The sequence below is a fragment of the Rhamphochromis sp. 'chilingali' genome (assembly GCF_963969265.1).
Source record: "Rhamphochromis sp. 'chilingali' genome assembly, chromosome: 5".
Classification (NCBI taxonomy): Eukaryota; Metazoa; Chordata; class Actinopteri; order Cichliformes; family Cichlidae; genus Rhamphochromis; species Rhamphochromis sp. 'chilingali'.
Window position 1 is genome coordinate 38,889,320 of NC_137932.1, and position 25,545 is coordinate 38,914,864.

General features: G+C 41.9%; 1 protein-coding gene across 4 annotated transcripts in view; it reads right to left on the reverse strand.

Moving 5' to 3' along the window:
• Positions 1-25,545, reverse strand: part of camsap2a (calmodulin regulated spectrin-associated protein family, member 2a) — a 44,797-nt gene that overhangs the window by 3,250 nt on the left and 16,002 nt on the right. Inside the window, exons 3-16 of one of the 4 annotated variants that reach the window (XM_080881747.1) lie at positions 24,271-24,432; positions 20,407-20,490; positions 14,341-14,373; positions 13,339-13,480; positions 12,402-12,541; positions 6,896-6,992; positions 6,382-6,478; positions 6,261-6,292; positions 6,105-6,174; positions 3,854-5,993; positions 2,791-2,927; positions 2,177-2,400; positions 1,535-1,607; positions 76-191 (exon numbers count right to left, since the gene is read on the reverse strand). In XM_080881747.1, the coding sequence (XP_080737873.1) occupies positions 76-191; positions 1,535-1,607; positions 2,177-2,400; positions 2,791-2,927; positions 3,854-5,993; positions 6,105-6,174; positions 6,261-6,292; positions 6,382-6,478; positions 6,896-6,992; positions 12,402-12,541; positions 13,339-13,480; positions 14,341-14,373; positions 20,407-20,490; positions 24,271-24,432 (3,547 nt within the window). Of the gene's footprint in view, positions 1-75; positions 192-1,534; positions 1,632-2,176; positions 2,401-2,790; positions 2,928-3,853; positions 5,994-6,104; positions 6,175-6,260; positions 6,293-6,381; positions 6,479-6,895; positions 6,993-12,401; positions 12,542-13,338; positions 13,481-14,340; positions 14,374-20,406; positions 20,491-24,270; positions 24,433-25,545 lie in introns of all 4 variants that reach the window. The other 3 variants (XM_080881746.1, XM_080881749.1, XM_080881748.1) reach the window with 3 other exon arrangements.

A 25,545-nucleotide genomic window follows, 5' to 3' on the forward strand; every position in this document is an offset into this window, starting at 1 on the left:
AACAACTGTATGTTGTGAATATTTGCCACTTTTAATATGTGTCTATAAACTAAGACGTGTACTGAGTTAACCTACCAGTGTACTCTGTATTTGATGTAACAGAAGAGGTGGTGGATCCATTTTCCCAGTCCTTTTCTCCATTCCTGCTGCTGGAGCGACTGGGGGACAGGAAACCATCAGCAGAGTCAGGCCTAGAAAACACACACACACACACACACACACACACACACACACACACACACACACACACACACACACACAGACCGTTAGTTTACCTCTCTGGATGTGTGCTGATCCTGAACACTCAGCACAGCATACTGCAGGCACTGCTATTCAGTTCAGTTTGGTCATCAAAAGAAAGGACTTGGTTTGGGTTTTAGCTGTGTGACAAAGTCATGATAACCAGGGCAGCAGCAAAGCTTGCAAGCGCAGGCAGTGAATACAGTTTGGTGCATTAAGCTCAGTAAAAAAAAGTTCAGATACATTTTTTGTGCAGGATTTGGCATTTACTTGCTCTCACTGTAAGACTCTTTGCATTTGGAGTATTTTAACTTCACAATATTAAATCAAATGCTGCTTTTTACATGGACACCACCAAATTACATGATCTGTGCCATGCATTTGGTAAATATAAGCAAAGAAAATGCAAAGTAAGAGCAATTAGGCCAACTTGTGCAACTAAACTGACCATATTAACAAGTCATTTCAGCTTTCTTTGAATAAAAAAAATGTGTTTATGACTTGATAAGATGGATGCTCTACCTCGGGTGTGCATTGAGTTTGTCAAGCAGTGGTTCTGAATAAATCACCTGGTGTTTTATCAGACGTAAATAACCAAAGCAGGTGTGGACATTGGTGAGAACAGCACAGCAGAAGGGTAAGCAGGAAAGAAAAAAGTGATTGTTTTGTGATGGTGATACTGAAGGAAGCATAGCGGACCTGCTTTGAAGTTAGTTATGAGTGTCTCAACAAAAAAACATTTGCTTTTGCTTAAAGTGCTTACACAATCCCTAACAAAACCCATTGTGGTCTAAAGGGTTTTCAGTGCAGGATTGGGCTCAGGACAGCATGAATTGCCTTTAAGATTTCACCGTCAACCAGAAAAACTAACCTTCTCCTTCTCAGTTTAGGAGAGCCCAGAAAGTAGAAGAGACCGCTAGAGGCTAAACTAGAACTTCTGACGTGTCAAACAACATGAAAGGAAAGCGTTAAAAGGGAAGACTGAGAGAAAACAGGAAAAATGTTAGATCTGAGAGTTAGAGTTAGTCTGCTGGTCCAATTAAATGCACATCACGGCAGGTGTGAAGGATAAAACTCCTACTGTAACACCAGAGAGCACTTCAGCACGTGCTCTGCCTGAGAAGGCAGTGCGAGTTTACTCTGTACTATATATCTGGCATGGATTTAAGGCTCTTACAGCAAGTAGAAAAGGTTAAACCAGTAAAATTATTTACTGCTGAATGGAACACAAAAATCTAAACCAAGTGTTAAACCTGTTTCATTTTGGGGGAAAAAGAACCCAGTAACATCTCACCTTGCTGCTCTCTTCTCAGAGTGAACGCTGTCGTTGTCTCCCAGGTTGAGTGAAGCAAGGGACAAGCTGGAGACTGAAAAGACACGCTGGCGTGAACCTGGATGTGAGATAATCACACGTGGCACAACACAACACGACACGATTACACCACAGCACGAATGAAAACACCACCGGACTGTCCACGGTGTTTTGTGCCACCTGCGACAGCATTAGAGCCTCAGTGCTGCGACTGAAATGTCTCACAACCACAAATACATGCAAAACTGACTAATATGATGCATAATTAAACACATATTCAGTAAAATCAGATCATATAATGCTTTTTTAAAAATATACACATATCACACATGCATACACTGATGCTGCTTCCTTCAACGTGAGGTTTTAATTTGTTATTTTAGAATAATTTTTCAGTATACTAATTATTATTATTATTGCATTAATATCAATGCCATATATTAGCTTGATATTTTTACTACCGTATATAAAACAGCATTTAAGGAAACATCAGGAGGAAGGCAGCGCTCAGCTGGTTGCTTAACACAGTCTAAGGTGGCACAATGCACTGCAGCAGCGAGACACTGATGTGACAGACGAGATGGCATTGACCTCTCTAAGAGAGGGGGTCATCTCCATGGTTACCTGTGGCAGCCCTCACGGGGGTTTTGGGTGAGTCCATGCTGTCGCGATGGATAGACTTCGGTCGCCCTCGCCTCTGTTTGGCCCCTGCCGCGGGTCGAGGTTTAATGACGGTGTCCATGTCCTCCATCAGCTTCAGCTGCTTCCTCCGGAGGTACTCCTGCTTGATGAACTCCTTCCTGGCCTTGTCCTCCTCCTTCCTGACACGCTCCTCTTCGGCTTTCAGTCTGAACAGATGCAGGGATGGAAGGAGAGTTAGCAATAAGATACTTTGAAATGCTAAATTCACCATATAAGAGACAGCCGATTGATTGGTAAATATTGCACTGCACCGCTATTAAAAAGAGACTAGTTATTTGGCAAGATGTTGAACGTTAATCAGGTCTATAAGTCTTAGATATATTAAGCAAATATTGGGACATAATGGGCTTTAGAAAGCTGTGACGTTACTATTACTATCTTGTGATGTTTCATAAATGGACAGAATGAAGAAAATACATGGAAGATAATACAAAATGGAAACAAAAAATATGAGGAAAAAGTAGGAAAAAGATTCTAGTAAAGCATCAAATAAAATCTCAACAAACAAGTTAATTTTTTTTCTCAGACGGACACACCGAGCTTCCTCTTTTTTCTGCTCCAGCTCAGCTTCCAGCTGCATCTTCTTCTGCTGGCTCTCCTTTTCCCTTCGCATCCTTTTCTCCAGCAGTGCAGCCCTCTTCTGCGCCATGTTCTCCTCTGCTTTTCCATCCTCCTGTAGGAACACAAGGCAGCTGGGTTAAAGTGTGTGTGTGAGGTAATGCAAGCTGCTGTGTCAATTTATGAATATTATACGTTTAGCTGTTTATCTGTTTTTCATCAAGCAAAGTTGACCTTCTGTGGTTGTGATGAAAATCCAGAGCTGGAAGAACCGAGTGTCATTTTGATACCCAGTAAATCCTTTTTATTGTTGTTTTGTTCAATCTAATCTGATATAATGAAGAGGTGACTCTAAACCTGGATTGTGGAAAGGTCAACATGCTCTTGTAATATTAAATGAAGCATTCAAAAGGGCTTGCAGAAGCCACAGAACAGAGGAATTTCTCAGGGCCAGAAAGAGCACATTCATTTGAAGGCTTTCTAAACACTTTATTATGCAGCAGACGCTTTGTTTCATGTCCCTGTGGTTAACGCTGTAATATTTGAGTTCAGACTATAAATATAAACACACGTGACGAAATGAATTTGAATTCAGCTGTTTCTAATGGTGGCACAGCAAACTTCTAATGCAACTCAACTACAAATCTGATTCCTGTAGAGGTTAATTCATGTGACCGCTCATTGCTCATCCCTCTGTATCCACCCTCGTTTTCTAGCCGACCTATCTTCAGCCCCGTGTTTCCACAGCTGCGCCTGAATTATTCACAGCAGCCCCAGTTTTGTGACCCACATTGAAGCCCAGACAGCAGTTAGCAGCAGCCGTAGAAGCTATAAAGGGGAAGATGATACTATCCTCAAACAGCATATATCCTGTGCTACTTATCATCTTCACCTAGGAACAAAAACTGTTTCCCTATGAAAACAATCATTTCTGCCCAATTACAAATATGTCTGTAGGTTTTTTCAATTTGTTTTCAACTCAGCGACACGTTTAAATGCCACTCGGGTTGTGCGTGTGTTAATTTTTGTGATTTAGCCTACCTTGAAAAAGAAACCACGGCACAGCTTCTGTTCATCATCTAGGCTTTCCGCATCCCCCTGCTGCATCTCCAGGCTTTCATCCAGAGTTGGATCCTCTAGCGGTTTCACCACTGACAGAGGAACTTCAATCAAACTGCTTTTGGCTTGGCCAGACAATTCTGACTGGAAAGGGATCTCTGTTGGCATCACCGTGAAGGTCTCTATCACAGGGTGGGCTAGAACTTCAGGGAATGTTGACTCTAAAGTAGGTTTGAGCTCTATATCTGACTTCTGAGCTTTCTGGTAATCTGTTTCCATGTCAGTGGTCTTGGATTGGTGGGGAGTTTCTGTTTCCTGGGTTTGGGAATTAGTACCTACCTCACTTTGCTCTTTTTTGTTCTGCAGTTTTGGGGAGGGGGAGCCGGCTATACCCACAAGCTCTCGCTCTGGGGAAAGGAGGGAATGTGTTTCCTTGTTTTTATCTGCAACTGGAGCAACCGTCTCCAAATTGGCGGTTGCTGGTTTCTCCCCCATGTAAACGAAGGAACTTGCCAGGGGCTGGCAGGGAGAAAATCGCCGTAGCCTTGGGATGCTATCGACAGACTGTGGCGCGGTTAGGACGCGACTGTAGGGGGCCAGCTTGAGCTCGCTGGGTCGAGGGGTGCGAGGATTACGTGAGTGGAAGGATGCAGATTTCCGTTTGATGCTGGTTGGAGAGCGATGGGTGGAACGAGGGGAGTCAGCCGGAGAAGAGGGTCCCGAGGATCGAGTGACGGCTCCGGCTCGACCGTGCTTCTGTGGCGAGGGGTTTGTATGTGGAGGAGGGATGACCCACGCCTGCTGCTGTTTTTGCTCCCTCATGGCCATGATTACTTCTTGCTGCTGAGCCAATCGCTGCATCTCAGTTTGGAGGAAGGCCAAAGAGTGGTTGAGTTTCTCAATTGAACGTGTATACTCTGTGAGATCCACTTCTGTCAGCTGAGCGTGGCTTTGTCCGCCTTCCTCACCTGCACCGGGAGATTTTTGCCAACAGGAAGCCGTGCTGCTTTGCTCTGCCCCGTCAGGTGTGTCTGCCTTGTTCCTCCCAAATTTAAAGGTAGGACTTGTACTTGCTGACTTTCCTTCTCCCTCAGTTTTTCCTCCCTCTTCTCCACTTGCTGCACCGTCACCTTTTCTCTTTACCACGTTTAGGAATGCTGAGTGGCCCATCTTTTGCCGATGCCTTGTAAAAGCTGCCTCCACTTTCTTCTTCTGCGCCTCAATAGCTTTCCGTTTCTCCTCGAGCCTCATCCGCAGCTGCACCATCTCTGTAGCCATGACCTGAGCGGGGTCATTGGGTGGAAGCTGGACAGGTGTGGGTGACGGCTGTGAAATAGGGGGCGGTGTGCTTTGTTGGCGGACCGGGCTGTGCTCAGGGGTCGGGGCCCATGAGACAGATAATGGGAGCCCAAATTCAGAGCCCTCCGGAGTGGTCTTCAGCGAGCTGCAGCTGCCCCTTCCTGAGTCTGGTGCTGATGGATTAAGCTTCTTCATCTTCTGCTCAGCAAAGCTAGTCATCTTTACTGCTGAAGGGGATTTGCTTTGACTGCTTGGGCAGGGGCTCGGCGTGTCCATGTCCAGCTCCATGTTCACAGAGCAGTCTTTCAGAGAGGAATCTTCATCCAGCATGTCCTCTGTTTGGATATGGATGCCAGTGTCCACTTCTGTGGTGTCCGTTGTGCTCAAAGGTCCTTTGGAGTCCACCTCTGACACTGGATCTAAAGCACCAACGCCGGCACCATGTTCCTGACTATGCAGAAAGAAACCATTGTTGATGCCCTCCACTGGTGGCCTGGTTGGGCTTTGGATAATCTGGAGGGCTTCCTCCGTGGACGGAGTTGTTTCTGTAACTCCTCTGTGTCCGTTGGAGTACCCTTGCTTGCTCGGCTCCATGCCAGCAAGGCTGTCTGGGCAGCCTTCCTCTTCAATGCCGACACTCTGACCATTCACTGGCTGGAAGGACAGGTTGCGCTTCATTCCACGGGGCATGTGAAGGACCTTGAAACCAGAACCATCATCCGTGCTGACAGACCTGACCATGCCACGTGTGGAGGGAACAGTGGCAGGCGCAGACTCCTCTTTATCAAAGGGGATGTCAAAGGACACACCGTAAGGCCCAGATCTTAACACAAAAGACAAAACAAAAAACAACAAGAAATTGTAATTTAATTTAGCAGATTTGGTTAACAAATGATAAAAGGTTAGACATAAAGAGGGCAATGATAACACTCACCTCTTCTCTTTTGGCCAGGTACCGAGATTGCCATCAACAAAGGACATCGAGGTTGACCTCTTGATCTCTCCTGTAAGACGCATATGATGAGTAACAATCACAACAGAATGCTTTTGTATATACTTTGTATGTATTTCCATAAATAAATATAATCACCTGAGTTTCGGGGCTGGGGCCGCAGGGGTAAACTTGAGAACGAGAGAGACAAACATGATGATGGGAACTGAGAATTTTCTGCCACCTGATTTCTTGTCATTGTAACTTGGTGCTAACATACCTGGGTCTTTCAGGGCTTGGGGGCCTTTCCATAAAACTCTTCTTAGTTGCCTTGGAGATGGGGATTACAGGGAAATTCTTCAAGAAGGATGAGGGCTCTGACGTGATAAGACAAATAAAAATGATCGCACTGTGGTTTTTCAATAGACACAATGTAATATTGCATGATCCTTATCTGATTAATTTGTGTATGATTCAGAGAAAAAACATTACCATACTTAGTTACTGCTGCTTCGCTACAAATCGTGACACTAGCATGACTATAGCTACTTTAAATTTAATTGAAATGACATTACATTTTAGGTTAGCTTCCCCTTCATCCATAGTTTACAATGATTTGTGTTTATTGGAATTGTGTATGTTGGAATGAACGTCTGGCCATATGGTTGATTATGCATCTTTGTTCGATCATGTACGCTTTAATGTCTGAATTTTATTCAAAACTGTGAAGCAATTTGTGTCTCTTTGAAAAATGCTATACAAATAAAGTTGCAGGGTTAGAATTTGACACTTGCCTGTGCCTTCGGTATCAAGCTTTCTTGGTTCCACAAATGACGGTTTGACCACCTCAAACCACCAAAACAGCTCTGCCATGAACACCAGGTAGTTATTCTGGGGAGGAAAACAAGAGCAAGATTGAAACCATTCAAAAACACGTAAATGCTACAGCACAGAGAATAAAATCCGGATGAGTCCAAAACAGCTTCATTCAACTGCATTGTCTGATTTGTCCAGCAGGTGTCTCTGTTAAGCTGAGGTATCATAAACTTGTATTGTACCCTGTGTATATATGACTAATTAGTTGATAGAATATCCTCTTTAAGAGAAACATGCCTCACAGTTCAAACGACTGTAGAGTCATTTACAGGGAAATTATATTTTCTCTGTGTTGGCTCAGGCAATGTAAATGATGCTAAAGCAAATAGTAACAGTGCTAGTCGAGAAGCGATTAAGACATTAACCTCATTTACAAAATAGAGGTCACCTGCATCCAACCTGAATGAGACTGAGAGTCAGAGCTCAAAGGGATTTAACACTGCTGTGCCAGGTCGTGTCCACGTTTGAATTGGGTCAACATACACGAGGAGGTGAAACTGCTGGAGGAGAGTGCACTGCGCTGCAAAAAACATCAATCTTACAAAGTCCCTGACTCAGTATTTCATTCTCCCAAAGCACTGTTGTTTGTTTCCTTATAATAATGGGAAAAAAGCTTATTCTCTAGAAACATTGCCTTTCTTCTGCTCCCTCCTTTCTAAATTCTTTCAACCTGTCACTGTCTTGAAACAAAGAAATGACCAAATAACATGTCTCCAATCCAAACAGATGAGATTCATTTACAGTAATCAATTTATGCTGAATGATCAGGCCAAATTGTACAGTTTTTCTTTATTCACTCACAGACACACACAAATGCAAATGAGTGGAGTAAAGCACGACCTTGAGGAATCCCACCCTCTACCAGCTCTCAGTCCACGGTCTCCAGACAAAGACAATGGTGCGTGCTCCAGCTCTAAAGAAGCCTGACTCAAGTCATGAGCAGCATCTTTCTGTACCAGTCAAACACCAGAGCGCACGTGTCAACTGAAGCACAAAACCACACCAGGAAGGACGGAGGCAATTAACACCAGCACCCTGGTTGGCTGGAGGGGGGGGGGTGTTACTGCAGCATTTCACATGGTTTTGTTTCCCGTCTAATTCACATGCGAGCGTGCAGGGCTGCAAGAAGACGAAAAGGTGTGTCTGCTGCAGAATCCTGCTCCGCTGGTGTGAGAAGCAGTGGAGCACATGGTTAACAAAGTCGTTAGAGTTGAGTAAGCAAAGAATTACTAATGAACTCCAAATCAAATAGTGCTGGTTACCTTTTAGGTGTGTTCAGCATGTGAAGCACTCCTCAGAAGAAATAAAAAGCAGGAAAAAAAATGACTGAATGAGAAAGAGACAAAGATCTCCTGTCATCCGCCCTTCCCAGATTGGTGCCACCAGCTTACTTGTTCTCTCCTCCCATCTGTTCGCCCGACTACTACTGACACACCAGGTGTGAGTGTTTTTGCTTAATACCCCCAGCCTCAGCACTCACACACACACACACACACTCAGTCTGATCCCTTAAACCAACCACTGCACCACCACCACACCTATCTCCCCAGTGAATGGCATTACTGCCTCGTGGGTTGCCAGGTCTGCAGCATTGCCAAGTTCCCTGTCTGCAGATTTGAGTGTGTGCCGCTCAGAATGAAGTCAGATTGGTGATTACTAGAAGACTAGAAGATCAGAGCTGAGAGTGGTGGGGTGGGGGAAGCTAATCCACTTTGCGGGTATAGGAATAAACACCCTCCCCCTCCTCCCCTGTATGTGCCACACACATACACAACAGTGAAACATTCAAATGCATAGGAAAATATATACCAACAAAGCCCCTAGAAATGATGTTGAAGATGCGGCCTATAGCCACACAGTGAGCATTCAGAGGGAATTAATCTTAACAGTCACTGGGCCAGAGGGTTGATTAAAGGATCTACGTCCAGCAGCCAGCCAGACAGACTCACTCCAATCTGGAAAAACCATCCTTTGGTCTTTCGCCAAGTTTATCAGACAGCTGCCAGACGCTTATTGAAAGACGGTAGGAGAAAACATTTGGATTTTTAGAAGCGATTGCTCAGAGACACGTAGTATCGAACATCATATTACTTCCTGTAACCCTGCCACTCTTTACCTGACAGTGAAGAGGAAATTATACTAGACTGCAATGTGCGTTGACTACAGCCACGGCTATTATATGTAATCCTGTGTGCCACTTTAGGAGTAAAAGTGCCATCCTTCACTGCTGACAGTCAGATCATAAACAAATGACTAATTGAGAATCACGTTGAAGAGGGAGATTATGAATTATTGTAAGTGTGTTAACTGCCTCCTCAGGGCAACCGCAGCATGTTTGCGAGGAACCTCGTGGTACAAAAGGAGCTGGTGAATTTCATTTATCTTCCTTGAGTCCACAGATAGCCACTATGATGTGTGAGGAATTAATTAAACATAGAGCCAGTAAATGGGAGCGGGTTGGGTGATTTAGTGGTCTGGTGTCCATTAGCAAATAATGGCCTTAGGTAATGTATGTGATATATGGCTTTTGGGTTCCTTACAGAAAGGAAGAAAGTGTTTTGCTTCTTACTAAGGTATACTGAACAAAATGTCAAGTCAACCTGTCATCACCATACATGCAAATTTTGTGTAACTTGAGAGGAAAGAGTGCAGACTCTTAATCTTGGAGAGGGCTACGTATTTACCAGAAAGAGACCTGGTGTCTGACATGAAGATATCAGGCAGACTAGTTTGGGGGTGTGTGGGCAATAAATGTTCCCACTGTAACGCTTCATGCTCTTTTCCAATTTTCTGCATCTGATTTCTTAGGAAGACTGATAACATCTATTAAATGATCTTCTCCACACCAGCTAGAGTTGATCATTTAAGCTAAACTGTGGCATCTTCCAGGTTCTCTCTTTACTGCAATCCTATATTCTGATGCACTTTATTGTCACGGGGGGCAGGGATAGCTCAGTAGGTAAAGTGGTCGCCCCATGATCGGAAGGTCGGCGGTTCGAATCCACTTAACAGCTACCCTGAGGTACCCCTGAGCAAGGTACCGTCCCTAGTGGGCTGCCCACTGCTTCACTGAGTGAATGGGTCAAATGCAGAGGAAAAACAAGTAATTTCCCCATGGGGATCAATAAAGTATCCATTATTATTATATCTTATGAATTATGACTATTTTAATGTCAATCAATTGAGGAGTGTGTTTTTAACTGTGTTTGGAAACCACCAGCTCTAATCTCCGCTAACCACATCTGGCAGCAGCATTATCATAGGGACACTTTCACAGAGGCAAAGTGTGAGTCTATTGTGTGTGTTACTGTAACACGTGTGCCCAATCTTGTCATCACTTTCTCAAAGATAGTGTCCCATTTACTCTGTTTCCTCGCTCCTTCTCCTTCCTAATTGTTTCAAACTGTGTTATCACACCTTCTTGTCGCTTCTCTCCCGTTTCCACTTTTTTCCACATCAACACCTCGTGCGCCTCCCCTCCCCTCTAAGCGGAGGCTCATTCTCTGTAATATGGTCTCCATCAGTGTGCCGAGCAACAACATACGACCACCGAGGGTGTGACTCCCTGCAATCTGGGTCAAGGTTACTGAATCTAACTAGTTCTGTGTGCATTCGTGTCTGCCGCACTGCTTCTCTCAGGCAATTACTGTGCCTGCTGAGGCTGCTCTACCCCTCCTGAAATCAGTGTCAGCAAAATGCTGCTAATGGCTGGTTCACAAAGCTTGGTGATTATTTTTTTGACACCATGTTGAAAAGAACGCATGTGCTTTGGGCGGAAATTGATATGTCTCTTTTTGCTCTTTTTTTTTTTAGAAATTTTGTGCAAAATAAAGCATGTAAAGGGCACTTTCCTCTAAATATGAATACATTTCATTACTTTTGGCATATAATGATACTTTCAATACTTTCTACCTTCATCATTTTGCTGGATTTCAGCTTCAAAACTGCTTTTTTCAGCGTGTTTCCTTTAGATATTAGACATATTTTAGTCAGTTTGGACAGTCCCCTGAGGTTTGTCCTTTCAGTGACCTGTATTGTGTGTGTGCTCAGAGCTCTCCTACATCTGAGGACATGCTGAGGTGACAGTCAGGGAAAGTCAAACTTATCCAGACACATCAACTTATTTTTCCCCAGCCCGTGCAGCTCTCGGGCAAAACACACTGAGACCGACACACTAAAAACAAACTCATGAGCATGAGAGAGGGAACGTTAGATCAAACCACTGAGCAAACACAAGTGCACTGTGGTTGTGGCAACCACTGGCTATAATGGCAATTTGATGATAAATTAGTAGGTATGCAACAGAAATATATATATATATATGTATATGCAGTATGCACACCAGCTGACCAAGTAAACATACTGAAATGTTGTGGATTCAAAGACAGAGTGGAACATTAGTGAGAGGGTAAAATAAGCTCTTTCCTGTGTGTCTCGAGTGACCTATATATGTTTTTATGGTAACGGCAGAAAAGCAGGGCTGAGCTTAATGTAAAATGCAGACTGTCTCCATGGCACTCCAGCTGCAATACACATTCATACACCAAGAAACCACACACACACAGAGAAACAACAGTGTTATAGACGAGAGAGGACTGAAGGATTTATAAATCAGAAAGGTCTCTGTCAAGAGAAACTAATACTGTCTGAGAAAGGTCAGCAAACATGAGGAGAAACATCATTAGTAAAATTCCTTAAAAGCAGTGGCAACTTTTTAAATGAAATAAACGAGCAAAAGAAAAAGGATGGTTGGAGAAGAAGAAAGAGTAACTAGAGAAGGAAATTAGGAAATGAAGATGAAAAGAAAACAAACAATGGAAAGCAAGTTACAGGGCAGAAAAATGAACGCATGCATAGACTGTTTGGAGGAAAAGGCTGAGTGGAGCTCTCCAAGCTTGTGGCTGGTGAAGACGGATAGTTTGGACTGAAAGTTTCTTTTCCACAGCGTGACTCACCACACTGGCCTACACTGCTGCACACTTCTCTTGTTTCATTTAGCCTGAATCTAACACCACATGGGGTTCTAATCTGTGTCGGTACAACACTTATGAATAATTTTAAAGTGTTTTGAAAAAAAGTCATCAAGTCTGACTGGGACTGACATCGCAAACTAGTGTTTTAAATAGAGCAGGGGGCACTGTGGACAGGGTTTGGATTTTCTGCTAACAGACATTTTTTACTGGGTACCATTCTAACGTTTTAGCAGCTAAAATTCTATTTTTACAACACTGTAATGACTGAGAGTGAAGAATCTGTTTACAGTGAGAACCATGAGACCGCCAAGCAACCAGTAAACCAACAAACCAAAATCAGCATCACAATGCAAGCCTCAGATCACACCACAAACGCAAATGCAGTGCCTAAAAATGTATTCTTACAATCTTATATATTAACTTAAGCAAGTATTTCATTAGACAGTAGTACCTTGACGGTGGAGGAGGCGTAGAGCATGTCTTCCAGGCTGAAGTGACAGCAGCTGTTCAGGTTGTCTTTGCAGAAGTCTTGTATTAGCTGCAGGTTGTACAGTCGATCAGCCAGACTCATATTCTCCTTCAGGCAAACATCTGGGAGGGCAGAGAGATCCATCAGGTGTCACTGTGACGGAGTACGAATTTGATGATTGAAGTCGGTCTGGTTATAATGCAGACGTCAGTGTTTTCCTTTTTACTGTGCTGACAGTAATATTTAAGATCTGTGATGGAGCGCGTTCAGAACAATGCTGTGTCTCTTTTTTAGGAACTGCTGAGGCATTTAAAGCGTAAAGTTTTGAGAACGTCTGCCTGACCAATCAAAACACTCCACAGTAGGCATCAACTGGTGGTTGGACGTAAGGTAATTACATCACATTGCTGATGAAGTGTGTGTAATAGCTGACCAAACACACACAAACACACCCCCACACTACATACATCCACAGTCATTTATCCAAGCTGAAACAATCACAGGAACAAAAGATCAATCAGGAAACACTGTTCATTTAAACATGGTAAACAGCGTTCCCTGATTGATTTTTGTTCCCCTCATTGTTGTCTGTGCGTTTGCATATTTGTCCTGATATTAACTCGGCTCTTTGGCAACACAATGTGATTATCTTGAGTCTATTTTGATGTTTGATCTATTGAATAAACCATTAGCTCTTTCCCTCATAAAGACAACATTTGACGACCTCCCCCTGTACTCTCAATTATGAATTTTGACACCTCAATATGTACCAATAAGATGCATTTTGGGTTTAGTTGTTTGGTCAAATAAGCAATTAACTGCTGGTAGATACATTACTGTCATGTTGTACTTTATTATCAAGCCTCCTTTAACTGCAAATTCCACTGACCCACCCACGCTCCTCATGCTTGTTTCTTACCATCCAGTGGCAGCAGCTGAGGACAGTAAAAGTGCAGCAGTGCACCCAGGGCTGAGCCATCTGTGCTGTCTTTTAGCAGGTTGTCCACTGGGGGGATCCAAGGAACTGGCTGGGTCGAGGCCTGCTCCTTCCTGTAGCGAGCCTGCAGAATGTAAAGTACTATAAACCCAGGCCCTTGAGCAAAATTACCAAGCCTACACCTACAGCAGGTATTAAGCCAAATTCCTCCTGCTGTTTCTTACCGTTTCACTAATGACAGCAGCAAAATTAGGGAAGTATAATGGAGCTTTAAAGCAGCAACAAGCGCTGCAAGGCCTCATTGAATTCACTCATGTATTAAAGTAAGTGAACGGCTCTGGAGCCTTGTTGGAACTGAAAGGGAAAAAGAACTGGCACGAGAATGAAGAGAGCTGCATGACTGAAAGTAAGTATCACTGATTATTATTCCAGATGTCATGACGTGACCTTAATTATTTTCTCCTTGTATTACAATGAGCTCTTGTTTATGTGGACCATCTTCATCTTCGTACGGATTGAGGAAGGAAAAACATTGAAATATTGCCATTTCCTTATCAATTTGATATGTATAGTAACTGTGGGAGCTTCTAGATTTCTAAAAGCCAATAATAATCAGTGATTTCCCAAGATTTTATAGTTCAAGCTTCCAGTTAGCAATACAAGGAAGCACGTTAGAGACACAAATAATGGCTATATTGACTTTTGTAAACTCAGGCTCATATACAGAACATGGTTAATGATGGACACTCAGATATTAACTGTCATTTACAGCCTACTTTGTCTGCTTTAAATTAAGAAAAGCAATAATCACATGCATACAGCACTTGTAAATCAAAACAGGAGAAGAGAGAAAATATCTGGTTTATATCACAGTGACTGAGTGATTCACACATGACAAAACGATGGCGATCGGACAGAAAGAGCAATGAAAGACAGTCACTCTGGACACAGATGAAAGAGCAGCGCACTGATTAGTTCACTTACAGGCACAAGCTTCATGTACCACTTGGTTGGAGACTGCAGATGCACAGCAAAGGGAAAAGACAAAAAACAGCAACAAAGAAATACCTGTTAGTCAGATTAGTTAGTAATGGGATTAGTATTACAAGCAAAGACATGACAAACCTGCACTTTTTTCAAAGTGTACAAAAAGACTGTATACAGCAGGCTGTTACTGATTACACATATATTACGGTTGCTTTGGGTTACAGAGTTACCGTGTACTTTCCTCACATCAGCTTGGAGGCTCATTCTTTAAAGATACATGGAAACACTACACCATGACTATTTTCCACCAGCTGACAGTTGATGTGTTAAACCTCAAATGGAACTTTAGACTTAAGCATCAAATTCCCCTAAAAAAAGATCACATTGCATCCTGAAACATTTAACTGAAATTTTAATTGCTCACTTTTACCTCACGTTACCTCAGTGGAAAAAAATGTATTACTGTAACCAAACTGTCAGCTATCCAGTGTCACTGTAAGCTGATTCCAAAAAGGAGAGGATTGCCTCAGTTAACAGCTAATTCCCACGCTACGGAGAAGCATCAAAGACCTAAAATGTAAGTGCCACTCAAGAGGTCTGCGAGCCCTCGACTTCAAAGGCACGCAGTGACTCGTGAGAAGATACAGCTGCTTTGTTCTGAAACCCTCAAAAGTAAATATTAATGTCAGCCAGAGGAAAAATAAATATTAAAGACAGCAAAGAGGATGAAAGGATCAATAGTAGCTTTCGAAGATTCTTCTGATTTTATTGGTGCCACAGCTCTCTGAATGATAATTTGATTTGGCTTCTAACCTTCGATAATTCTACTTCCCCCTAAGCTCACTGAACCGGAACGATTCTCGACCTCAATAAAAGTATCATAAACCCTGCAGTCACATCACCTCTCCAGGCTGAGTGACATCAACAAAAACAACAACAGCAACAAAAAGCTGTACCCAATCCATAACCTCACAGAGTCAGTGCAGGCCAGCAGGCCAACTTCAACATTTGGCTGTCAGTTGGGGAACACAGCAAACACAGAGATCAGGATTTGATCACTTCTCAGGCTCTCATCAACATTCTGTCTCTTTTGGAAAAATTTACTCACAAATCACAAATGTTTGAACTTTTATTTTCTCATTTTAACCCGAGTGTAAGGTTGTGTTTATGAAGAACAAACACAATGACATTTTGCAGCAAGGTAACCAAAACTACTCCAAACCCTGCTGTCCCAGTTTGAGAACAAGACACAGGAAATGGATGCTGTCTGTATCTAATGATGATTTAACCTCCTAGGACCTGGCGTCCACATATGTGGACATCACAATTTTGGTTATTTAGACCAAAATACTCAATTTTGCTCTACAAGGGCCTGATATCCACTTACGAGGACATTATACTGCTACTGTTCTATCGAAATTTTAAACGAATATCGTCATATGGCTCTGATTTTTCATAAAAACAAAAATAAGGTAAAAAAAAATCTGGTAATTCTTTGTTTTTACATTCATTGGGCCCCAATCAGCTCAAATATCAAAGAGAAATTAAAAATGCATAACATTAAATAGTTCGGATCTTAGGCGGTTAAGGCTGGTTAGAGAGTAAAATCTCCACCAATCAAACCCCTGGGGAGAGGTACAGTAATGCCCTCTTTTATCATCTTACAGCAAAGCACACACATGCAAGCACCCTTTATTTCTGTATTTAAACACACACACACACCCCACCCAAATTCACCCCAGTCATTCCCCTACTCTCTCTCTCTGTGTTACTAGCAAAGTTCATCCTCTCATACAGAGGATGATGTCCGGTTGAGCTGCAGCTCAGCTTTGGCAACTTTAAAGGATTAGTCCTTCCTTCTCTGTCCGGACGTGCCTTTGCAGCTCCCTCCTCTTATTCTCCACCCACCATCACCTCTGAACATAATGCAGTAGGTTGAAATAAAAACACCGTTGCCCTGGTGAGCGTCAGTCTGTGTCTCTCTATGCCTGACTGAGACAGAGGCTGTGTGCGTGACTCACACTGCAGTAATACTGCAAAGACTAAAGGGGGGGAAGTATTTGGAGGTGGGGAGTGATGGAGAGAATAGATGAATGTGCTAGACATAGACACCCAAAAAAATAGTAGCTATAAATTTTGCATGTAATTGTATTTTTTTTCCCTTTTGCTCTTCTGGGTGTTTGTAACTCTTACTTAAAAATAAAAAATAATAAAGAAGTAAACAAACAAACACAAAAAACCCAAACACTTTTTTAGGCTGAAGGCTGCAAGTGAGAAATACATAGTGCTAAAATGCTCTAACTTTGTGAGTCTTTGACAATCAAAGACACATGTTTGTATAGATAAAAGAAAAAAAGAGGATGAAGAGAGCTTCATACATGGCTTCATCTGCATTTCATGAAATACTAAGAGGCAGAAAGAAATGGCTGGAATGACAAAGTGAGCTTAAACCTATTCCATCAAGTCTCCTGCTGGCTCAAATTTCACATCTACTACAATGCAGTTCAGTTCAATTCAATTAGTTTTATTTATAAAACTGAATCACAACAACACCAAGACATTTTATATTGTAAGGTGAAGACCGTACAATAATAGAGAGAAAACCCAAACAACCAAATCACTTGGTGACAGTGAGAATGAAAAACTGCCCTTTAACAGGAAGAAACCTCGGGCAGAACCAGGCTCAGAGAGGAGCAGCCATCTGCTCTTACTGGTTGGGCCTGATGTGGGGAAGACAGGACATAAGACATGCTATGGAAGAGAGCCAAAGATTAACAATAACTAACAATTAAACACAGAGATGTGTATAACTTTATAGAGAGTGAAAAACAGGAGGGGAAGAAGAACCACAGCCTATTGTGGCATAACTAACAGATGATTCAGGGCCACCTGATCCAGCCCTAAATATATGCTTGTTGTAAGCATAATCCTAAAAGAATCAAAGGTGTCTGACTCCAGAATCCAAACTGGGAGGGCCTTCCTCCCATTCTAATTTTAAATACCCTAGGAACAACAAGTAAGCCAGCACTCTGACAGCAAGTGACTTTGGGCACTATGAGAGATTATGGGAGAAATATGCTCTCTGATACAAGTCCATCAGTACGCTTGCTGCAGTTTCCAGTATTTATCTTTCTCATATCCATATAATAAGTGAAACTTTAACCATAGAAAAACTCTTTTTAAGAAGTTAAATGCAAACATAATGACTGATAAATGTGGACTTCAATTCATCCAAAGGTGTAAAACGGCAGCATCCAATGACTGTGACTTTCTGCGGTGGTTGGACAATGTCATAAGCAGCCATAAGCAAACACAAACACACAACAATCCGCCAAAGCCACCCAGAGGTGACAAATGATGTTACCAAAAAGCCAGCTCTCCAGCTCGGGGGCCAAACATGTGATGACACTCACATTGACAGAGCAAGTTAAAGCTCTTCCGCTTTAAAAAGGGCTTTTCTTATATAATAAGCATGACAAAAATCCGATGATGAAATGATGATGTGATGGCACTTTTTCCTTCAACTTCACCAATTAAAGTGTGTGTCATCCTGTGTGTTTGTGGGGGGCTAGCTGAGGCATGCAGTGCTGTGTCTGCATACTGACTGGTCAGATCAGGATCAAACACTGTGGAAGTTTTCCCGAGCCCTGGGACTGGGACAGAAAATGCACACACACACTAAAACACATTGGACAGGGTTACAATTTTTACCCTTAGGTGAACTTTCTCACTCTCTAAACATCTCTAGGAAAAAGCATCACTGACAGTGTTAGTGCATGGAGTTTTTGCCTGATTTAACTCGGGTAGAAAGGCAGTTTGAAAAACCTGGAAGGCCAGAGGAGCAAGGGTCAAGAAAGGTTATTGGGTGGGATGATAGAGAGAGTCTGGAGAGGGAGGAATGGAGTAACTAAAAAGAAAGAAAAGAACAAACTGCTGATAAATGTCAGCTGAAGTTTATTAATTTTTTTATGGTTATTAAGGATGAGTTAACTTTCAGGGGTCAGCGGTACCCTCCGCATCATTAAAAAACTCACAGCAGGGTGACTTCATAGTAAAAAAAGTAAAAATAATGAATGATCTGGAGTCGAGAAACAGGCGCACAGCATGAAGGATAAGGATAAAGGTGAATACACAGATGACATCATGCATCTCCTCCTCCTCTCCCCCCTCCTCTGTTATCATTCTGCTTTGTCAGGTTGACAGAAAGTGGCTGCCATACCAACTTTGCCCCTTGCTGCTGCACCATAATACTAAATGTAGCTTGACTGTTAGCACACAATGAAGTCATAACAACAGTAAATCCACACGCACAGATGTTTCATCTGAAAAATATATCAGGATTTTATTGCTATTGTTATATGAGTTTCCACAATAATAAAGTCATAAATGACAAAGATGTGATTCCGGAAGTCGGGAGCATTTGCTGCGCCCCCCTGCTATTACTGGAGCCCAACTTATTCCTCCTTCTCAAATAACCTCTGTGACAAAGAAAGCAAGGCAAAAGGGACAAATATAAGATTTAGGGCAGACTGGAATGTAGGCCATTTCTTTTTGTGCATACTTGATTCGTACAGATGCTTCATAGGAAAACCCCCGGTTGCTTTAAATCTGATAACACTGTGGCGGTTAACTGAATTAGCCCGAAATGCTAGTAATGCTTGATAAAACAATAGATAAGCAACATCATTACCACAAACTCTTACATCCATATTAACACTATTATATATAATGGACAGACAGTCCTTATGAAGACCCACATAATTTGTGTATCATTTAAAATACAAAGATAAAGGTGACAAAATTAATATTACCTATTGACATATTATATCATAACGTAACATGGCATGCCATCAACTATATGACACCAGTATAAATAAAACTTCAGATATTTGTTTATCTCTGGCTCTCTTGTCCTGTCACCCTCCCCTCACCACCCCTCCCTGAGCCTGATTCTGTTGGAGGGTTCTTCCTGTTAAAAGGGAGTTTTTCCTTCCCACTGTCGCCAAAGTGCTTGCTCATAGGCGGTTGTCTGATTATTGGGGTTTTCTCTCTACTACTCATTACTTGAAGTGACTGTTCTTGTGATTTGGAGCTATACACATAAAATTTAATTGAATTAATGAAATAATTTACATTTCCATATATATATTTAATAGTATTGATGACTAAACAGCACACAAGGTGATGCATATCAGTGGCAAAATGCAGTCAATAAAGCCTATTCTGTCTCACATTATTTGTTAAATAGTACATCACATATGTTATTTACTCCCAGTACTAAGTAGTCCTGTTGTAGGTATACTGTATCTGTGAACATATGGACTGGTATAGACCTGCTTAAGAGATTTATGAGGTATTTGAATTTAAAGAAGGACTTTATGAGATTTCAGTTAATTCATTTCCACCCATGAGAGGCATTACTCAGTGAATCACTAAATTATTTACTGCAAATGCAGTGTCAAACTACAGAATCCAGCATGGATTACTTAAATACAATAAACAGACACACACACAGGCCACACCAGCCTGTCTCATTGCATTCTAAATTACTGCTGATAGTAGAGTCGGTTATATAACTGGTTTGGACTGTGGGCTGGACCATGAACTTGGGTCACCCCTGATTACCTCATTAGACTGCAGAGGGCTGATGTTCTGGTTAAGACAAAGATGAAGTGATTGAAGCATGCAGAGTTGTCAGAGCAGATAAACTCATTATGGTGTTGAAGAAGTAACCTGGTCTTATCTCTTCCTCTCTCTGTGTGATTTAATTAAGACAGATTGAGCGTAATCTAAAGCTCAGACATCTGTGAGTCAGATTTTCTTTGATGGCATCAGGATTTTAACAGCTTAACTTCTGTCCAGGAAGCTGTTCACAGACATAAAGTGACATAGAGGTCTGGGACAAATATCTGTCAGTCAAAAGGCGAATGTGGCAATAATTCTATTAAGCAGAGCCAAGAGTTTTACTTTGCTTCTGTTTACTGTCCAACAAACATTTGTGTTTTTATGCCTAGTTTGTGAAGGACTAAAGATGAGAAATTGAAGGGGAAAAAAATCACCTACCCGAGGACTCCCAGCAGGCTCGGTGCCCTGCGTTTCCTTCTTCCTTTGCTCCTGCACCACAATCTCTTTCAGGTATTCATTTACCTGAAAGAGAGAGCACAAACAAGTTTAAAATGACCCGAGCCACAAAAGCATCAAGAAGCGTATGACTCAAATTGCTCTCTTAGAAAGTGTAATAGCCAAATTAGTTTTGTTATTTTAAGTTAGTCTCCATATAGAGCAGGGCGATATGGCCAAACATATTTATCACGATATATATTTGAAAATTTGCGATAACGATATAACCGACGATATAATTGATGCGAGACAAAATACAACTCCACAACATTACTAGCGCAAAAAGACAACCTTCCATTTATTTTCACTTAAACAAGAAGCTGGTTTTTATGTACATTAAAGCTTTATAAAAATGTAACAGTGCAAATGCAAATTCCTTGCTGAAAGTTTAACCAAAAGGCATTTCCAGTAGAAATGGGCTGACATATCCTGAGCATAACCATGTATAATATCCACTGAAGTTAAAAAGAGGTGCTTTGCAACATTAAACTGCAGTGTGCAGTACGCATTTTTCGGACCATAAGGTGCACAGGATTATAAGGCACATTAAGCGAAACAAAGCAGTCAGATAAATCAAACTTGATTAAACTCATTCTTCTTGCTTCCTCCACTTCTGTACCATTGATTCATTAATGTTGAATTCTCTGGCAGCTGCTCTATTCCCATGTTGCAGTATATTAATGACTAACCTCGTATTGTGGATGGATTATCTCAGTTGTTCTCCTGACTGAAGTTTGGTCCGTTTACAGCATCCTGCCATGCGATTGCATTTGTCTCTAACCATGAAGAACCTTAACGTTAACTTTTATAAGTGGAAAAGTGTTAGTGTTCGTCCTCCAGCTTCACTGTTTATGTTATGCTAATATAGCTGTGTCGCTAGCGATCACGTAGCACATCATTATATACCAGCTAGCCCAACTTCAGTAACCCTACAAACGTCACTGCTGTTTAGTTTCCTGTCTTCATTTATGTTGGAAGTGATAGCAGAGCTGTACGTTTGATTTTTTTCAGAAATCTCTCAGTCAGAACATGCAATATCATGCTTAGGTAACTAGCAAAACTAGCGAGCTAACTTCCGCTAGCTTCCTGCTAACTTCTAACTCCGTTAAATGTAATAACTTTTGTTTTCATGGATGCCTGGAAGTTAAACTTTATAGTTACACCTGGTAAAGCAGCAATGCTGATCGTTTTATTAAAGATGAAAGAATTTAGACAGTTTTTAACGCTCAGTGATGCTGCAGTGTTGTTTGACCTGAAAATTACGGAGTTTAGGACCCAGATTACTCCCAGATTTAAGAGCATCTTAGTCCGACAAATACGACAATAACGACGGCCGCTTGCATGTTCTGCAAAAAAATGTGCTTTGTCGTGTATCTGACGGACAAACACCAAATAAGTTCCACATCACTGAAGTTGCACCATTTTTACAAACCAATTCTGGTTCATCTGTTTCACTCAACAATCGGCCATGTGCGTATGAAAACAAAGGCACTGCGCATGCGCGTTTTACTCCCATTCTATCGCGATATTTCATTTTCCTATCGTTGCCTAACATTATACCGGTATTACCGTGAACGGTATAATATGGCCCAGCCCTATCTCCATAGTTTATTTTCAAATTGGTAACCTTAATACTGAAATTTTAGTTTCCACATTATTGTCCTGCCAGTAATTAAAGTAACATATATAAAATATTCAAAAACAGTGACACCATGGTCATCTTTTTATTTCTTATTAAGAGCTGATTCAAAGGAAAAAGCAGTCCTGGTCCATTTTTGTGACTTTGTTCTGATTTCTACCAATGACTGTAGAAAACAGTCATTTCTACAGTCATTGATTTCTACAGTAAACCACAACACCAGTCTGTGGATTATACACATTTTACATTAAATTTACTTTATTAACAATGCATTTAAGTGGAGCTGAATTGATTTTATTTAAATCTAGCATCTAGCATGAGTTAAAAATGAGAAATCAGTAAAACACAAGTGGAACCCAACAGAGAGCCATATGTCAGATCAGTGGGACACCAAGACCACACCTCCTGTTTGCTGTTGTGAGTGTGTGCATGTGCGTGTATAGCTGAAAGCTGACAGCAGCTCCTTGTCTCTATTAGACGAATGCAAACAGACTGTTGTAGATTCTGTAGTACTGTATGGAGGAGCAGCCATATGTGTCTGCAGATGATGACCACAACCACTTACACGCTTAGAAAGTCTGATTTGCTGTGATAGTATAAGTAACACTTTTGTAGGGCATGTTTCATAGGTCATATATAGCCTGATGTAACATGGTTTAAGCCTATATATTAAATGTGAGTTTGCGGATATAAGAATGTTTTGTGCCTGAACCAACACACAGACTGAACACTGACTGCAGATGTGACTGTAAAAAAATGTGTTTATTGTGACACAATAGAGCTAAATTTAGTGAATTTTCTATAGGTATCAGGATAATAAACAATAACAGGATAATAACAAATAACAAACACATTTTGCTTTTCCAACATCAGCTCTACAAATTCTGTTTATTTCTTCATTTCTATTTGTCTTTTTTGAGTTAATACATTATATGTAGTACACAGTATGACAATGTCTAAGGCAGAAGAAAAAAAAAGGGGGGGGGGATAGAGTACAAATAGACATGCATAATGTATCGCTAACTGCCTCACCTGTAAGGAAGAACAAACATACAACACCTGGAACACAAAAATTAGAAAATTCAAAAGTACATAAATCAGAAATCTTCTTGTGGGGTGTGTTTGTCTTTGTCATAAGCTACAACAACCCCTCCCAGGAGAACTGGGCCAGCCGCAGCCTCCAAGAGTACTGAAGACTCGAGGCCACACATCTCAGCAATATCTGCCTGCCCATCCTAGCAGGAGAAGTGGGAGGCCATAAATAGAATACCCACGGCCAAGGGGTGGGAGTCTCAAAGGACCAGAGACGATGGGCAGCTCACCCCGCTAGAGGCTGCCCTAGAGGCTGTGAGCTAAGATCAGGGTCCCAGGGCTCCAGGGGCCACACCAGAACATCCAGCCACGCGCCCCAGAACCAACAAGTACCCCCAGCGGGGGGTAGCAGCACCCAGCGAGGAGCGGTGGGTAGGTGAAGTCTTAGGGTTCACCTGCAGACTGAGTCACAACAGTGTGCAGGTATTTTTTTCTCATTTGTAGTGAATCTACCTGTATGCATCATATGGCAGAACCTCAGGGCATGAAGGCAACATGGTGTATCTAGATCAGATTTCATGGTATTTAGGTCAGTGTTTTCGCTGGACTTCACTGTGCAATGTGAATTTCAGAGGTCAAGCTTCATGAAACCGACGTTGGTGAAACGCCCCTGTGTGAGACTTTTGAAAGAGCTCCTTAAAAAGACATTGAACACAATGAAAGGGGACACTTATGAAATGGCAAAATCTCAAAGGGCATTACTTTTGATCAGTCCTTGATGTTACAAAATATTATTTGCTCTTTAGAAAAAAGATTTTTATAGAGGTTCGCCTGTGAGGAGGACAAATTGACCTGTGCTGCACAGCTGAGAGATGACTGATGAGAAACGTTGTTTTGATGTCAGAATGACCTATGCTTCTGCAGGTTTGGATTTCTTGTGACAAAACAAAATGTTTAATCATACGTCGACTCATGGGATGGCTTACAGAAAGCAATACAACAACACCTGTAATCTTAAGACACTAGTCTTGTGGCCCAAACACTTTTTTTGCCAGGTACAAAATACCAGGCACAAACACAGTCATTTCTATCTCTCTATAACATGTCTTAAGAAAACATTGTGTACCATAACTGACCTTGTTGATCCAGGTGGTCACTGCATCCTCAGTGTCATAAGGTGTTTCCACCTCAGGGTAGCAGGATGGATATTGGCAAATGCAGGCCATCACCTTCTCCACGCTCACAGCCTCCACTGTGTATGCCATCATCAGAGTGTCAATCATTGCCAGATGGGCGCTCTGAAAGGGAAAACAGTAACACGATTAAAGGCTGAAAATTAAAATCTCCCAGCTAGCTCACTGTAGTAAAAGAAAAGCAGTCCATCTTGTTTCTTTGCCATAAAATAACAAAACAGTCCTTGTATTATTTGATCATATGCTTTAAGTAGCGAGCAAAGGGAATGAAAAAGCCGTCATTAGTTTCTTCAGTACTGTACAACTGAAACTTTTTCTGAGGTTAAATTTTCCCATGTGGCTGTTGCCCTGGAAACAAATGTGTCCAAGACCCAGTTTGCTCACAGTGGCTGCTGGGCTGTGATGGGCCTGAAGAAAACTTCTTCCTGACAACACTACTGGCATCCGTTCTCTGTTGATTGGCTCATGGTTATTGCTGAAAGCAGGGTGTGTGCTTTTAATTAGATAAAGCCATGTTTGGTGACAGCTTGTGTTATCAGACTGTTATCTTGTGAAGAAAAAACCCACCATACTCTGTACTCTATCGCTTGGCTGCATTTTGGCATATCTACTTTTTCGCTTATTCGGCTCCGTTTTATAACAAAAACAAATATGAATTATAAAAGAAACAATGACTATAACAAGGTGTTAAGTAGCAGCCTGTTCTATTTGGAAACATGCAAATATACACAATAATGTAACGTGCAATGTTAATGTTAAGAGTGGGTTTCAAGTAGTTCTCTTATACATCATCTTGACATCATCTCATCTGCTGACTCTTAGCATTTCCGCTCAACCACCTCCAGCTCAGCCTCCCCTCTTTTTCTTAGTGGTACTGTCTCCAAGCATCATAGCAGGGCTCACTACCTTCTTGTAAACTTTCCCTTTCACTCTTGTTGCTATCCTTCTGTCACAAATCACCCCTGACACTTGTCTCCATCCACTTCAGCCTGTCTGCACTCTTTTCTTTTCCTCTCAGGGCACCATCCTTTGCTCTCAGCGGTTGACCCCAGGTATTTAAACTCCTCTACCTTCACTACCCCTGCTCCTTACAGCTTCCTTGTTACACTGGCTCCTTCTCATCACAAACAAATAGGGGCTATGTAACCTGATGTAATCCCACTCCCAACTTGAATCCATTTGTCACTGCTACTGCACACCTCACCACTGCCTTACTGT